The sequence below is a fragment of the Vigna unguiculata genome, chromosome 6, assembly GCF_004118075.2.
Source record: "Vigna unguiculata cultivar IT97K-499-35 chromosome 6, ASM411807v1, whole genome shotgun sequence".
NCBI lineage: Eukaryota > Viridiplantae > Streptophyta > Magnoliopsida > Fabales > Fabaceae > Vigna > Vigna unguiculata.
The window spans coordinates 8,676,488-8,694,141 of record NC_040284.1 but is presented as its reverse complement, the minus strand read 5'-3'; the positions used below and the strand labels follow the sequence as shown (position 1 = coordinate 8,694,141).

General features: G+C 42.9%; 1 protein-coding gene across 1 annotated transcript; it reads right to left on the bottom strand.

The window, feature by feature from the left end:
- Window positions 1-5,636: 5,636 nt before the first annotated feature.
- LOC114188366 lies at window positions 5,637-6,824 on the bottom strand. The gene is made up of 2 exons (XM_028076957.1): window positions 6,089-6,824; window positions 5,637-5,668 (listed from the first exon to the last, which is right to left on the bottom strand). Exons 1-2 carry the CDS (start codon window positions 6,822-6,824, stop codon window positions 5,637-5,639), a joined length of 768 nt encoding a protein of 255 aa, XP_027932758.1.
- Between the last annotated feature and the right edge of the window lie 10,830 nt (window positions 6,825-17,654).

Below are 17,654 nucleotides of genomic sequence, written 5' to 3'. Positions count from 1 at the left end.
TATCTGTTTTGATTTATCTCATACCATTTTATTTGGTTCAAAAATAGTTCACTTTGGACAACCTTGCTTGGAATGCAAATACTATCAAGCTATGGTATGAAGAAAGAGCAGAAAAAACTAAAACATCAAACAAAGCTGATTTCTCATTGTGTTGCCAAAAGGGAAAAATTCAACTTCCACTTTTACAACAACCACCTCTTCTACTTCAAAATTTGCTAAATGGTTATGACGATAGAAGTATAATTTTTTTACAAAATATAAGAATATACAACAATACGTTCTCATTCACTTCAATTGGAGGTAAGATCGATACTTTGATGAATAATGGTTCTGCATCACCTCAATTCATTCTTAATGGATAAAACTACAACTGCATTGGAAGTTCGTTGCCACAAGATGGATCGAAACCAAAGTTTGCACAATTTTACATTGACGATACTGAAAATGAAATCAGCAACAAAATGAAGCATTTCAGGTTAGCTAACATAGGTCAAATTCATATCAATCTTTTGTAAATCAACCATTGGTTGCTGACTTGATGAAAATGATTGATGATCACAATGTTCTTGCAAAATCATTTAGAAGAGTTAGAGATTTGTCAACAGACAATTCGAAATCTGATTGCACACTAAGATTATTTAGAGTTAGATCAAAAGATCCAAGAGTCTACAACACACCTTCATGTGATGAGATAGCTACATTACTAGTTGGTGATTTTGGTAATCTGGATGTAAGAAGAGATATCATTGTGAAGAAATGTTTTAATGAATTGACCAGATTGCATGAAACTCACACTGACTTTATTCTGTTGCAATATCCTCTAATGTTTCCATTTGGAGAAGATGGTTATCAAGAAGATATTCCAATTAGAAAAACTCATTCAAAAGGTAAAACAAGGGTAAGAGTTCGTATTTCTTTGAGAGAATTTATAGCTTGTAGAATCCAACCGAGGTCTTCGGAGTTTGGTAACATTGTTAATGCGTGTCAATTGTTCCAAGAATTCTTAGTCGACTGCTACACAATGATTGAAGCACAGCGTTTGTCTTTCATTAGAGAAAATTAGAAGTTAATATGTTGTGATATTCTTAATGGATTATAAGAGGTTGTTAATAGAGGAGATACAAATCCATCTTCAATTGGAAGACGTGTAGTCTTGCTTGCTTCCTTCACTGGTGGTACAAGGTATATATTTAACAATTGTCAAGATACTATGACAATTTGTAAGAAATTTGGATATCCTGACTTGTTCATAACTAAAACATGCTATGTAAATTGGAGTGAAATAGGTGATTTTGTTTCTCCAAGAGGTTTATCTGCATTAGACTGACCTGACATTGTGTGTAGTGTCTTCAAAATGAAACTTGATCAAATGATGACAAATTTTAAAAAGAATGACTTCTTCGGAAAGACTACTGCAGGTATGTTCTGTATGTAATTTTATATTATATATTTAGTTATTAAATTACAAAAATTGTGTATCACTGTATTTATTCTTTTTATACAATCAGGTATGTACACGGTAGAATTTCAAAAAAGATAATTAACGCATGCTCATATACTTTTGTGGTTAGATGGAGAAAGCAAATTGAAGTCTCCAATAGATATTGATAAGGTAATTTCAGCTAAATTGCCTAATCAAGATTTGTACCCAAAATTGCATAAAGTTGTTTCCAGTTACATGATACATGGGTCGTGTGGACCTTCACGATTCAATTCTCCTTGCATAAAAGAAGGTAGATGTTCAAAATATTATCCAAAGAATGTTACAAGTTCTACTACCATTGATGAAGAAGGGTATCCGTCATATAAAAGACGTGATTATGAGTTTTGTTGAAAAAAATGGATTTCAGATGAAAAATTCCAGTGTGGTTCCCTATAGTCCACCTATTTTAATGAGGTATCAAGCTCATGTCAGAGTATGAGAGGACTCATAGAATTGCAACACCTTATCATCCTCATACTAATAGGCAAGTTAAGATTTTCAATAAATAAGTGAAGAATTTGTTGTAGAAGCTTGTTCAATCACACCAGAAGGATTCGAGGAAACACTTGCATAATGCTTTATGGGCACAAAGGATCGCATACTAAACCCCTATAGGCATGTCTCCATTAGGGTGGAGTTTGGCAAAACATGTCATTTTCATGTGGAGGTTCTGCTATTGAAGAGTTGTAACCTTGTCATGAAAGGAAATTGCAATTAGGAGAGTTGGAAAAGATAAGATTATAGGCATATGAGTACTTCAACGTCTACAAGAGAAGGCTAAGAGATTTCATGATAGAAAAATTTTGAAGAAGGAGTTCGAGATTGGCTAGAAGGTGTTGTTGTTTAACTCCCAATTGAAGCTGATCTCAAGAAAGTTGAAGTCTAAATGGGACAGACCATTCATCGTCACTAATGTCTTCCTGCATGGAGCAAAATAAAATTTAAAGATGAAGGATGATAGGACATTCAAGGTGAATGGTCTGTTGTTGAAGAGTTTCTATGAGAATCAAGTCGTGCCATTAGCTAAGTCGAGGTAATACTTGATGACCTTGACACTTGTACCATATGAGGAACTAGATCCAGGAATATCCTTTGATCCATACATTGAAATATCCTTTGATCCCATTTTTGAGCCTTAGGCTTTTCTTAATTTTATCACCCAACATAAGTTGTTCCTGCAGAGAACAAATAAGATATGTTAGACACAAGTATTACCTTACTCTGGTCTGCCATTTCCTCAATAGGCTTTGTCCCGACTGATACATGTTGCCTATGGATATCTCGGTGTAATCGGTTTGGACCCGAGAGGGGTTACCTGCAGAAGATACTCTGAAGCTCAAGTCAGTAAAATCTCTTAGAAAGTCAAATTTGGTGATTAGGGAAGTAATGAATGCGTACCTTTAATTACTGGGGTCCATGCTTATTTATAGGTTTATTAATTATGTCCTGCCACGTCATGGGCTGGGCCCTTGTTTGGGCTATAGGTGGGCCTGGGCCTTAGCCCAGGTCCCTTAGTTCGATTATTGTGGGCTTGATGAATCTTACAGGAATGTTCTGGTTTTGCCAAGTCCTTGCTTAGTTTCCTAGAGTTAACGGCCTAGGCCGGTTACTCTTTAGCGACTTAGGCTGCTATTGTTGCTTTAGTTTGTTCGATCAATGTTGTTCCTTAGCGGCTTAGGCCGAATACCTTGATTCACCTTAGCATGTGTATGATGATTGTTATTATTTACATCCTTGGTGGTTATGCGGATGGGTTTTATGGTTATTATTCGGCTAGGCCGGCTAGGTGTATTACACCAGTCCCCTAGCCTTTGCCGATATAGTTATGACGGTAAAGGATGACAAGTGTTGTCGTTTTTGGCTAGGCCGGCTAGGTGTGGTACACCAGTCCTTCAGCCTTTAAATGTGATGAATAGTGTTAAGGCTAAAAATGTGAAAAGGTTTGTAGCCGGTGAAGGGGTGTCAGAGGTCTAATCAAAAAGGGTTTTTGCGCAGTCGTTTCTGGTGCTCATGACCTTTGGTGTGCCTTGTGACGATTGGTATGGGTTGTGACTTTTGACGGGAAGAACTTGTAGCATTTGGAATTCATGCTTATAAATGCGGATGTCGTGAAGAGTTTGCTTTTGTTGGCTCATTTGTGAGGATTTTGAAATCAGAGACTTGCGTGCATTAGAACTGTTCGACTAGTCCCTTGTTTCTGCCGACATCTTTCAAAATAGGTATGTCTAGTACTAGTGATACTGTGTCATTGTCATTGTCAAGTAGTGGGAGTATGCAATCTAGGGGAGTGTAGGCAGGCGTCTTGAGGAGGAAAGTGCTAGTCTAGTAGCTATGGTGGGGAAGATCCCGATGGAGACGGTAACAAAGGTGAGGGAAGATCCTCCCGAAGAGATAGCAGAAAGTAGTTGGCCGGCTAAGGCTGGTTATGACTGGGTTGCGGCTGATGTTCGAAACCAGTCGTCATTGTTTCGGTGGTCTTGTCTGCTAAACTCGTGGATGAATTGTACCCCTGTTATCGTAAAGGGCGTGAACCGTGGTATCTTGTCATTGGAACGGGTATATGTGTCACTTTTCTCACGTATATGTGTCCAAGAAGGAGCTGCCAAAATTTTTTTTTACACGTATATGTGTCACTTTTCTCAGTTACATGTTAGGTTGCCACTAGATGATTTCACCATGGGGGTACTCCGCCAGCTAAACGTGTCGCCTACTCAGCTACATCCAAATAGTTGGCGTACCTGCAGGCCTTTCGTGTTTTGTGCCAGTCATTGTATCTGCGGTTGTCTCCTCATGCGTTTTTATACTTCTATGACACGAGACCTCGACAACCGACTACATGACTATCCTTGGTGAGCAGGCCGAGTATTAGCAGATTGGACGCGTTTTCCCAATCGTTCAAGCACTTCAAGGATGGGTATTTCAAAGTTGTGGTGAAGGAGAGAGAAAAGTCGCATTTCCTTAATACAGATGAGAGTACAAAATTCCCTTTTAGTTGGATGGGTAACCCTTCTCAGTATAAGGATATGAGTACCGATGAGTTGTCAGCGACAGATAGGGAGGTGGTGGAGGTGCTGATGAAGTTTACTGATAAACTGCCCACTAAGGGCTTAGTTAGGGTTTATAATTCGGTTCATCCGATTATTGATATTGAAGGTATCTGTTTGTGACTTAAACTGTCTCGATGTTTCTAAGTTAAACTAACCGAACTTTGGTGTATTCGTGCAGGACATATGGCTCAAGCTGGAAAGAAGAATTTGACCCTTTTTCAAGCACTGAGGAAGGAGAAGGTAGTGAAGGCGAAGGCAGCTGGGAATACTGAGGTCCCAAATTCGCAAGAATCGTTGGTGGAGATGCATGTTCATGGCGACACCAAAAGGAAAGTCGAGTTGCTGGCTAGACCTAGTAAGGGCAAGGATGTGAAGAAGGTAAGGGCCACCTTGTTAGGGCAAGGGTCGTCTAGCGGTGCTAAGGGGCCGAGGCTAGCCTGATTGAGTTGCTGGAGACGTCCGTCCAAGGATATCGAGATTAACATGCCGGAGATATTGATTAACTCCATCGACAGTGTGGAGCCGGACCACTTGGTAAGGACAATGGTAGAGTTTGGGAGTAAGGCGCTGATATTGAGTCGCCGGGTTGGGTCACTGTATCGTAGGGAGGTAAAGGAAGTGAACAGAGAAAATCTGGAAGATCTCCAAGAGAAGGTTGACAAGTTTGCAGAGGAAAGAGCTGCGTGGAAAAAGGAGAAAGAAGGGTGGGAAGAAGAAAAGAAGAGGTTAGGAACCTGGAAGGTTCGTTGTATGGATTCAGAGACTAAGCTCAATGAGAGGATAATAGACCTTGAGGAGGACTATGACGAGTTGAAGGAAAAATATGAAGGTGTGGAGGTGGAATTTGAAGATTTGAAGAGTTGCATTATTCAAGAGCATATTAACGAGTTTCAGAAAAAGGGTGGGGCAGGCAGCTTTCTTCTGCCAGGATATTGATGCGGCTGATCCAAGATTTGACGTGAACAAGGATGTGGTGGATGACTAGCTTATCAATGAAGCCGAGAGTAGCCCCGAGGAGGAGGTAGAGAAGACAATAGGGGATGAGGACATGAACGCGGGAGAGGCCGTGGAGGGTGATAACAACAAAGCAGCTTAGGGTGTAGTTTTTATGATGTTCTATTCGCAATGAATCCTAAGTCTGTAATAACTCATACAATATTTTAACTTGCTTTTAATTTGATGCATATTGTGGATATATTTGTTGTGTGGTTGTTGACGATAGCATATGTGATAGGAACGCGTTTGTTGGATAATGTTGTTGTGTATGCGATATATTATGTTAAAAGCATATTTACCTAGAGGAGTATTATTGGCGCTTGTATGTTAATGAGAGTACTCGACCAGGGCCGCTTACATGTGGTGAGGGTGATGAACTAAAACATTTTCAAATTAAGCTAAGGGTGTTCGACCTAGGCCGTTTACTTGTGGTAAGGGTGGGGAACTTAAACGAATTAACATAAAGTTAAGGGTGTTCGACCCAGGCCGCTTACTTGTGGTAAGGGTGGGGAACTTAAACGAATTAACATTAAGTTAAGGGTGTTCGACCTTGGCCGCTTACTTGTGGTTTGCGGGTCATGGTTTGCGGGTTGGTTTGGGCGTTTATCGTGGCGAGAGTCGTGGGGAGGGCGTTGGTGGTCGGAACGAGGAGGGTGATTGGATTGGGAGGGGTGGTCGTCTTTGCGGATAAAACGGCGAAAATGGCCAGCACGAACCAGTTCTTCGATTTTATCCTGGAGTGCTTTACATTCCTTTGTGGTATGGTCGGGGTTTCGGTGGTAGTGGCAGTATTTAGTCATGTCCACGTTGGGGGGAGTGGTCGTCTTGCGTGGCGGTGGGATGAGGTCGGCCTGTAAGGCCTCATCAAGGAGACGGGATCTAGGGACATTTAGAGGGACGTATCTGGTGAAGCAGGGTTGTCGGGGTTCCCGGGGTCTTAGATCGGGACGGGGAGGTTGCGAAGAGGGGGTTGTGGTAGAAGGTGTGTAGTCATTGCTAAACTTTGTGTGGAGAGTTTGCATTTCCTCCATGCGGACGTAAACAGCAGCATGCAGTTTTAACTCATTCATAGAGACGGGTGGGTGAAGGTAGACGTTGTTGGCGAAGGGGCCGAGTTTAAGAGTGAGGGCCATGTACTGAAGTATCATCTCTTGGTTTAGGTGTGGTGTGCGAAGGGCATCCTTACTGAATCGATCAATGAAAGCCCGAAGCGTCTCGTCTTGTTCCTTTCTGACGCTGAGAAATGAGATTGTTGTAGTTTGATGTGGGCAGCTGCCAGCAAAGTGAGTGGTGAACATGTGGGAAAGGGTGTCGAAGCAGTCAATGGAGTATGGCGGGAGGGTGGTAAACCATTCTAGAGTAGGGCCTTTCAGGGTGGTAGGAAAGGCTTTGCAAAAAATGACATCATGGGAAGTGTAGAGGGCACGTGGGTGATGTAGACCTTGAGGTGTTCATCTGGGTCAGTTTCACCAGTGTAACGTTCCAGTGTGAAAGGTTCCCACTGGGTGGGGAGGGGGGTGTTGGCGATGAAATCGGTGAAAGGGTGGCGTCTGGGTTGGGGAGATGGTAACGGGTGGGGAGGGTGGTGAACGAGGGTGGGAAAAGTGGAAGTGAAATTGTGATGAGGGATATGGGTAGTAGGGAGGTTGTGAGGGTTGTAAAGTGGGATATGAGTGGTGTGTAGAGTGGTGGGCATGTTGTAGGGCGGGATGTGGGTGGTGGGCAGGGTGGCGGCGGGGGTGGGAGCCGCAGTATTTCCTGGGAGGGTGGAATGGAAGTGAGTATGATGGGTTGAGAGGATGGGAGTTTGTTGGGTGGTGGTGAAGGTGTGCGGGGTAGGATTGTACTCGCTTTCTTCTTCAATAGGCTGGAAAGCTAGGGACCCTGCGACATCAGATGTTTCCTTGGCCTTTCCCATTTGAGTGGGATCGGCCTCAATCTTTCGCCTTAGGCGAGAGTTCTCCTGTCGTAGTGCCTCCATCTTATCAGCACTACGCTTTTTCAAGTCAGCCAACTCCTGTTGCATCTTGGCTTGACCGTCTAGGATGACGGCCAAATCCGGGGTGATGTTAGCAGGTCCTGATCTACTGTGGGTAGAAACCATTTTCCGAAAAAGCGGGTTGGTAAGGTATTATCTCATGTCCCACGATGGATGCCAATTGTTCCTGCAGAGAACAAATAAGATATGTTAGACACAAGTATTACCTTACTCTGGTCCGCCATCTCCTCAATAGGCTGCTTCCTCCCGGCTGATACACGTTGCCTATGGATATCTCGATGTAATAAGTTTGGACCCGAGGGGGGTTACCTGCAGAAGAGACTCTGAAGCTCAAGTCAGCAAAATCTCTTAAAAAGTCAAATCTGGTGATTATGGAAGTAATGAATGCTTACCTTTAATTACTGGGTTCTATGCTTATTTATAGGTTTATTAATTATGTCCTGCCACGTCATAGGTTGGGCCCTAGCCCAGGTCCCGTAGTTCGATTATCGTGGGCTTGATGAATCTTACAGGAATGTTCTGGTTTTGCCAAGTCCTTGCTTAGTTTCCTAGAGTTAACGGCCTAGGTCGGTTACTCTTTAGCGGCTTAGGCCGCTATTGTTGCTTTAGTTTGTTCGATCCATGTTGTTCCTTAGCGGCTTAGGCCGGATACCTTGATTCACCTTAGCATGTGTATGATGATTGTTATTATTTACATCCTTGGTGGTTATGCGGACGGGTAAAAGAAAAGTACATTATGAAAAACCTAACATGGAGGAATTAAGGAGCTAGGAACATATGCATAACTCAAAAAGGAAGAAGAAAAAAATTCCAATTTACAAGCAAACATTGACCATGGACCACCCAAACAGGCGAGGCTAGAACGACTACCTAGACGAGTTAGGCCGCCCCAATGACTCAAATGAGTCAGGTAAGGCGATGACCTTACCAGGCCCAATCGGTCCAACGACGTAGACAGCCCAACCGGTCCCGATGATGTAGACAACCTAACTTGCCCGACTACCCAAACTGGCCCGACCAGCCTGACAACTCAAACGGGTCGATGACCTAGGCCGGTCGGGCCGACGATCTAGACGAGCTAGGCTAACCCATCAACTCAAACGAGTAGAGTAAGATCGACGACCTTGACGGGCCCGACCAGCATGACGACACAAATCCTGACCAGCCTGACGACGTAAGCGAGTCTTGATGGCTCGACAACCAGATCACCTAATGGGCCAAACGAGCCCAACAACCCAAACGGGTTGGGGCGGGCGATGACTAAGACGGGTAATTCCAAGACGACATTGTCTTAATTCATCCAAATTTGGTGAGTTGACTTCAACCAAAATTTGGAAAAATTTGGTCGAGGCAGCACCAGTCAAAATTTCGTCGAATGTGACCGAGTTGATTTCGATTAATTGGGTAAGTTTGTGCAGGATGAGCTTCTATTTTTAAGATTTTCCATTTTAGATTCTTGCATTTTGAAAATATAATGTTATTACAATGATAAGAAATTTTTTTACAAAATGTTGTTTAAATACTTTATCTTTGGCAAATATCAATGAAGTTCATTATATACATGTCAGGAAATTTGGTGTAGTAATTATTTCATTTACATTGATCTAATTTGGTGTAGTAATTATTTCAAACTTTGTACTTGTTCCCTTCTCCTCATCATCATTTTGGTGTGATTTGTAATTCACTCTACACAAGTGTTTTTGTTATATTAATACTTTTAAGGGTGTTGTTAGTATGAAATTTTTTTTGTCTATCAAATAATATATCAACAAGACACAATGTAGAAAATATAATGCCATCATAAACCTGGTGGTGGATTAAAATTAAACTAACATTAATACAAATATTCATGACATATGACTAGTACTCATGTATTACAATTATACTAAAATTAAATAAGTTGTTATCGAAAGATAAATATACGATTTCACATGAAATCTTTGTTTGGTATTTGTTCTACCAAGTAAATGTAGAAAAGTCACATACCCCCAGTATGAAACTTGTTTTCAGAAATCGATTCCAGTGTTAGAATTTCACCATCTTTAATCTTGATAGAACCAGGCTTTGGATAGCAAGCCGACATTCCAACTAGATAACCCTTTTCATTTCCTACTTCTTTTCTTGTTCCGTATTTTGGATTTGAAATGCATAAAATCATGTTGTCCTAAGTTATGTTAAACCATAAATAAAACAATATGCATTAGAGTACTTAATTTATTGAAAAGATATCAAAGTTATTGACAAGATTTATTACTAATGAATATTTGAAACGCATAAAATTTGATATAAGTTTGTCTACATTATATAGATTAGATAGGAACACTAGCAAATATCAAATATTACTTGTCCATATAGAGTGACATTGACAACACCAATGTGTATATGAACAATGTCATATATAAGATAACCATCATTTGTCAATGGAATGTTTGCTTTCTTAACATGAGAGTAGTCACTATCATGATTTCTTGGGAAAGTACTCTGTCTATAGAAAATTGAAAAATTTATGTCACTTACTTACCAACAAAAAATTAATTAACAACCTCATATTTTTTTTTTGGAATATAACTAAGTTTCAAAGAAAAAGTATACCATATATTAAATAGATCATGTACCTAACAATGATTAATTAATGTAGAGCCATTTAATGTTACAGGATCAGTTGAATCAAGTATATAGAACTTAAGAGGCACTTGCGTTCATCCCAATCAACCCACCTTATTTTATATCTTAGGGAAAGCTTTCTTGTTGGGCCACGAAAACCATTTCTTAATTTGCATTGTAAGTTGTCTTCGCAACAAAAGAGACCTCCTTTATAATTTCTAGACAACAATTGACCATTAATGCCCGTTGTGACATTGTAAAAGTCCTTTGAGATATTTAAAAGCTTACATCTATACTCTGTACAACCTTTTCTATCATGTGTGCCACGTGTATCAATAACCATGATGCTAAACAACCATTTTTCTTTAAATCCATGTTTTATTTTTGTAGGATTAGTTACTTCAACTGCAAAAGGATCTGGAATATTTGATGACGTTCCTCGTGATTCTCCTTCCAAACACCAATAATGTGGAAGTAAAAAACTCTGGCACACACCATCATTTCTTTCATACTCGATACCATTGCAAAGGTCTTGAGTTTCTTTAATATATTGTGATAAGGTAATATTTCAATATATTTTACAGCAAACCAATGATGAAGGTAAGCTTCATAAAAAGGTATAGATTTACCATCTTCATCAACTACTTCAACATTAAAACTCTTGATTCCAATATGTCGTTATGGAAAGTCAATATGTAATAATGTTTTAACTGCAACTTTTCCTAGTCCCACTTCAATTTCTTTAAAAAAAAGGTAGCTGACTTTATATGATTTTCATTATGCTCTAAAACAATTGAGTGTGTTATGCTAAATAACAACATCATTATTGATAATAAAAACATTGCTACTTTAGATATGGTTGCCATATTCAGGTGCACAAAAACCATTAACATTAATCATGAAAATATGCCACCAAGATCATGATTTCATAATCTTGAAGATGATTTAAACAAGTCTTGTGAAAAGATGTGAATAAAGTAAGACTGAAATGAAAGGGTAAAATAATAGAAGATTGACAATAAAAGTAGGATACAATAAAGAAAAAAATAATGGACTCATGATGGTTATCGTATGATCTAAGTTAAAGATGTATGAAATTTTAAGGATGTTAAATTTTTATGTAATAGTGAAATTAGTTGTTGGTTTTATATATGGTAGATGAGTCGATAATTGGAATCGAAGCTAGCATGTGTAACGTCCCATTTAATTATTAAGCGAAATTAAAAGAAACGTCACACAAATAGTAATGTAGAGTAGTCTTGGGGTCCTAACACAACTCCTACAAACTGGGCACACCACGATGCCAACGGAAACCAGATAAAAGTCTAACCAGAGGAGAGTAAAATCGTAATGCATAGAGCAATAGATGGGCCGTAGCCCTAAAGAAGATCCATGAAGGAAAGAAACATAAAGTCCAGCCCAGATGGCTAAGCAGCGGAATCGCCATTTTCTTGCTGACCACGGGAACCTCGTCCATCTACTCCCATCAATCAAATTGATGATCATCGCAAGAAAGAAGAACCACATACAAGACAACCATACAACAAATAGGGTAAGCTAGAGCCAACAATATTCTCATCATGCAGTCAAATATACTTTCACCATCCAATATTCATACGACAACCAAGCATGTTATGACTTTTCAATCAATACACTACGACTCGACTCGACTCATTCGGATACGTATAACTTGGTCGGATTCAGCGGATGCTTGCACTTGTGGTGGATACCTCTGCTCACCCCCGAGCTGCTCACCCCCGAGCTATGTGTTACAAGTGTTACGATGAATCAAATTGCCCTCACCACAAGGTTAGCCCTTAATGAATTTCGGGCCTCCTGCTACTCTCACCACAGTAGTCAGTCCGCTCTAGGTGAGACTAACTGACTCCTCAGAGTGTCAGGATGCAACCTTACCTTGAATCCTTACCTAGCTATACAGATGGGGCACCACCATGAACACCCACTAATAGGGGCCATGAAATTACGTCCCGACCACTGAAGCGCGACCCTGAAAGTCTCACCCAGAGACCCCAAGGAATTATTTACTGACACAGACAAAATACAATCATATAATCAGATACTATTCACTATGCAAAGATACCCTCATTATATCCACCTTTAAAGTCGTTACCTTTCAATTTCCAGATCCAACCCATTCCAACTTATCATAATCCATTCATGTACATAGAGTCCAACTCATCTCTTTATCATGCCACTTTAACAACACCAATCTCATTTAGTTCACATGTCAATACTCATACCAAACCCATCATTTATAATTCATGAATCATGTTACGCATACATCGCACTCCATTATATACCTATCCCTCATCATAGAATTCATACCCAACCAAAACAGATCATCCAAAAATAAACACACATCCAAACAAAGCGTTGTCTCGCTTAGCACCTCGCTCAGGCTGAGGGGTTTCGCTCAGGCGAGCTCCCCCTTCGCCTAGGCGAGAGCTCGAGAAGGGAGCAGAAGCACTTGCGGGATCTCGCTTAGGCGAGACCCCTCTCGCCTGGGCGAGATGCTCGCTTGCTCAGAATCACAGTGGGTCGCCTGGGCGACCATTCATGGAAAAGGGCTTAGGCGAACCTCTGTTAATCTCGCCTAGGCGAGACCAGCTCGCTTGGGCGAGTTTATCAGTGTCCGCCACTGTTTTCACCTGCAAAAGATGCGAAGACATACCACAAGCAACAATCCTACCGTATCATACATCCATATCAACAGGCAAACACAAAAAGAATCACCAACCACATAAAATAGCAGATTCGCACCAAACAAACAGAGGGTTCTAGCTTCCTTTACTTGGAAGTAGCTAGAAGGTGCCTCGACTCTAACCAACGGAGCACGGCAACTCAAAGGAGGAACTTGCGAGCTGAAAAAGACAGTGGAGCAGAGTTAGGAACTAAGCTCACGGTGAAACCCTACTATCCAAACGGACAGATGCTCATGGAGAAGAAGTGTGAGCTGAGAGATAACTTACATGGGGTAAGAACTGGTTCGGAGCTAGTTCGAGAAAGCTTGGGGAGAAACCCTAGCAGAGCGCCCTATGAGAGCAAGGGGTGACGGCGGTTTTTTGAAGTGAATGAAAAATGTGGAATTAGGGCAACACGAAGGGTTCTTATATCATGGGCCAACCTTTAGGCCCACTGCTACAGGGCAACCCTACAAATTTAGGTGGCAGAAATAATTGGGCCTTACATTCCCTCCAAGAACAAAAATTTTCGACCTCGAAAATAAAGACTCACCAGGTAAATAGATGTGGGTGTGATTTTCTCATGTCCTCCTCTAACTCCCAAGTCGAGTCACCTGTCCTCCGATCCCAGATGACTTTCACCAAACTAACCGCCTTTCCTCGACGTTCCTCAACCTTGTTATCCTCAAGAGCGATGGGTGGTACTTCCACTATGAGGTCTTCCCTGATCTGTATATCTTCAGCTTCCAACACGTGGGCCGGATCGAATACATACTTCCTCAACTGTGACACATGGAACACCAGATGAAGGTTCACCAACTGCGGGGGTAAAGCGATCTCATAAGCCACCGGTCCAATCCTTCTCGTGATCTGATATGGGCCAAGGAATTTAGGAGAAAGTTTCCTTGAGCGGAGAGCCCTTCCCACACCGGTGGTTCGGGTCACCCTCAAGAACACATGATCTCCGGCTGCAAACTCCAATGGCCTCCTCCTACGGTTCGCATAGGCCTTCTGCCTACTCTGAGAAGCCTACATTCTGTTCCTCACCATCCTCACTTTCTCAGTGGTCTGCTTTAGCAATTCGGGTCCAACCAACACTGCCTCTCCATCCTGATACCAACAGAGAGGAGTCTTACACCTCCTGCCATAGAGAGCCTCGTATGGCGCCATGCCGATGCTTTCATGGAAGCTGTTGTTGTAGGTAAACTCAATCAAGGGTAACACTTCATCCCAAGCCCCCAAATGGTCCAATATGCACGTCCGCAGTAAATCCTCAAGTGACTAGATGGTCCTCTCTTATTGACCATCGATCTGGGGATGGTAGGCTGAGCTCATAGTCAACTTGGTCCCTAATGCCTCCTGTAAGGTTTGCCAGAATCGGGATGTAAACCGGGGGTCTTTGTCGGAAACTATGCTCGAAGGTACTCCATGCAACCTCACAATCTCCTTGACATATAACTGGGCCAACTTGGCCATGGACATCCTCAAGTTCATCGCCAAGAAGTGTGCACTCTTGGTCAACCAATCCACTATCACCCAGATGGTGTCATATCCTCTAAAGGTCTGCGGCAGATGGGTCACAAAGTCCATGGAGATACTGTCCCATTTCCATACTGGTATCTCCAAAGGCTGTAGAATCCCACCGGGTCTCTGATGCTCCACCTTTGCCTTCTGGCACGTCAAGCAGGCTGATACAAACTGTGCCACGTCCTTTTTCATCCCCTGCCACCAGAAGGTCTCCTTGAGGTCCTGGTACATCTTAGTCATGCCAGGATGCAAGCTAAGACAACTTTTGTGTCCTTCCTCAAGAATCAACTTCTTCATCTTTGCATCATCAGGTACACAGATTCTGCCCTGAAACCTCAGTATACCATCATCACCCAAAGCAAAATCCTTAGCCTCTTCCGACCCAATCTGTTCTCTTGCTCTGTTCAGGCTAGAATCCAATAACTGTCTCTCCCTCACTGAGCCCAAGAAATCACTAGATATAGTCAAAGTACTACATCTAATGAACTCAGATCCCACCTCCACCTGTAACTTCATATCTCGGAATTTCTCCAATAGTTCCACCTCCTTAATCATAAGGTGTGCAATATGCACTGTCTTCCTACTCAAGGCATCTGCTACTCATTCGCCTTCCCTGGGTGGTATAAGAGCTCGAAGTTATAGTCCTTCAGGAATTCCATCCATCTTCTCAGTCTCATTATCAGCTCATTTTGGTCAAACAGATACTTGAGGCTCTTATGATCGCTGAACACACAGAACTGTGCACCATAGAGGTAGTGCCTCCAGATCTTCAAGGCAAATACTATCGCTGCCAACTCAAGGTCATGAGTGGGGTAATTACGCTCATGCACCTTAAGCTGCCATGAAGTATACGCCACTGCCTTCTTTTCTTGCATCAAGACGCAGCCAAGCCCAAGATGAGACGCGTCACAGTAGACTTCAAACGGTTTTCCCACATCCGAAATTACCAATATAGGAGCACTAGTCAATCTCCTCTTTAGTTCCTGAAAGCTCTCTTCACACTTGTCCGTCTAAGTGAAGGGTTGGTCCTTCCGGGTAAGCAAAGTCAGAGGTGCCACTATCTTGGAGAATCCCTCTATGAACCTCCTATAGTAGCCTGCCAACCCTACAAAGCTCCTGATCTCAGTGGCCGACTTAGGACTCCCCCACTTTACCACTGCTTCAACCTTTGCTGGGTCCATAGCAATCCCCTGGGCAGACATCACATGCCCCAAAAACTGAACCTCATCCATCCTGAACTCACACTTAGACAACTTGGCATATAGATGCTTCTCTCTCAAAACACCAAGCACCAATCTCAAGTGTTCTGCATGTTCCTCCTGGGTCCGGGAATATATAAGGATGTCGTCTATGAAGACTACGACAAAATTATCAAGGAAAGGCCGGAAGATCCTGTTCATGTAGTCCATGAACACCGCTGGAGCGTTGGTCACACCAAACGGCATAACCACATACTCATAGTGGCCATATCTGGACCTGAAGGCCGTCTTCTGTACGTCATCGTCCTTCACCAATATCTGGTGATATCCTGACCGCAGATCAATCTTAGAGAATACTGCTGACCCATGTAGCTGATCCATCAAGTCGTCGATTCTCGGAAGATGGTACTTATTCTTGATTGTCATTTTGTTCAACTGTCCGTAGTCCACACACAGTCGCGAACTCCCATCCTTCTTCTTTACTAACAGCATTGGCGTGCCCCAAGGTGAAGTGCTGGGTCGGATAAACTGTTTCGCCATAAGTTCCTATATCTGTTTCTTAAGTTCAACCAACTCCGCTGGAGCCATGTGGTAGGGAGCCATTGACACTGGACCTGTCCCCGACACTAGATCGATAGAGAACTCTACCTCTCTGTGGGGAGGTAACCCTGGTACTTCCTCCGGAAACACATCCTCAAAATCTTACACAACCGGTATTACCGACGTCGTCTCTCCACCCTCCACCTCCATACGTGTGAAGATCATGTAACATTGCGCGCCATCATAGAGTTCCTTCATAACACCCTGAGAAGATACCAACTCAGGTTCCTCCGGGTTGGGAAAAAGTAGTTTCTTCCCTCGGCAGTCTATTAGAACGCGATTGGTAGAGAGCCAATCCATCCCTAAGATCACCTCCAACTCTTGTAGGGGCAGACAGATTAAGTTCACCCTGTACCTGCGTCCCTCTACCTCCATTGGACACCTAGCACATAAGGACGATGTCCTGACAAAACCTGACGCCGGAGTAGACACCGCAAGCTCACACTACAGCTCGCGCACCGACAGACCCAACCGTTGCACACATGCATTCGACACAAAAGAGTGTGTTGCTCCAGAATCATACAACACATAACAAGAAGTACCAGCTATCATGCAACTACCCATAATCAAGTTACCTGAGCCTGATGCTTCAGCTCCCGACATAGCATACACTCTGCCGGTCGCCTGAGGCCTGTTGCCTCTGTCCCTCCTCTGATGCTGATGGGGAGTCTAAACTGGAGGGCGTGTTGTTGCCCTGGCAAGGTTGGGACAGTCCTTCCCAAAGTGGCCTTCCTTGCCACAGTTGTTGCACCGGCGATAACCCTCCATACACGGGCATGCATTCCTCAAATGAGGGCCCCCACATATGTAGCACTGCACTCGACCCTGTTGGGGAGGAAGACTCCTAGACCCCTGAGGCTGATGGTGTGGTCTATCATATGGTCTCCTCCACTCCTCATGTCTGGGCATGGACCCAAATGGTCCACCGATCCTCTGAGGCGGCTATGACTGCTGTGGGCGCTGACCTTCTACCTCATTCTTCATCTTCTCCATTACTCTGGCCTTCTCTACCAAAGCAGCAAAATCCTTGATGGACAAGGGTGCCACCATCAAGCGAATATCTCCCCTGAGGTCGTTCTCAAATTTTCGGCATTTCCACTCCTTATCGAGCGGCAAGGTATAGAAGCGGCTGAGGTGCTTGAACTTCTCAGCATAGTCTGTCACTGTCTTCCCTCCCTGGGTAAGTTGGAGGAATTCTACCTCCTTGGCATATCGAATACTGTCCGGGAAATACTCCGAGACGAATTTCCCCCTAAAGACCTCCCACGTCACCGGCTCGCCTCTCTCCTCCATGATGGATTTGGTGGTGATCCACCAGTGCTCAGCCTCTCCGGTGAGCGTGTAGACTGTGAAAGCTAACCTGTTCTCCACTGGACATGTCTTTGCATCAAAGATCCTCTCTAAGTCCTTCAGCCACTAGTCTGCTGCGTCAGGGCTCGTCTTCCCGTTGAACTTCACGGGATGGTGTTTCAGGAACTCCTCAAGACTCCACTCCCT

Coding starts and splice junctions, on each gene's coding strand:
- LOC114188366 (XM_028076957.1), bottom strand. CDS start 6,824: ATGTTCACCACTCACTTTGCTGGCAGCTGCCCACATCAAACTACAACA. Junction 5,669..6,088: donor CCATGACCCGCAAACCACAA/GTAAGCGGCCAA, acceptor GAGTTATTACAG/ACTTAGGATTCATTGCGAAT.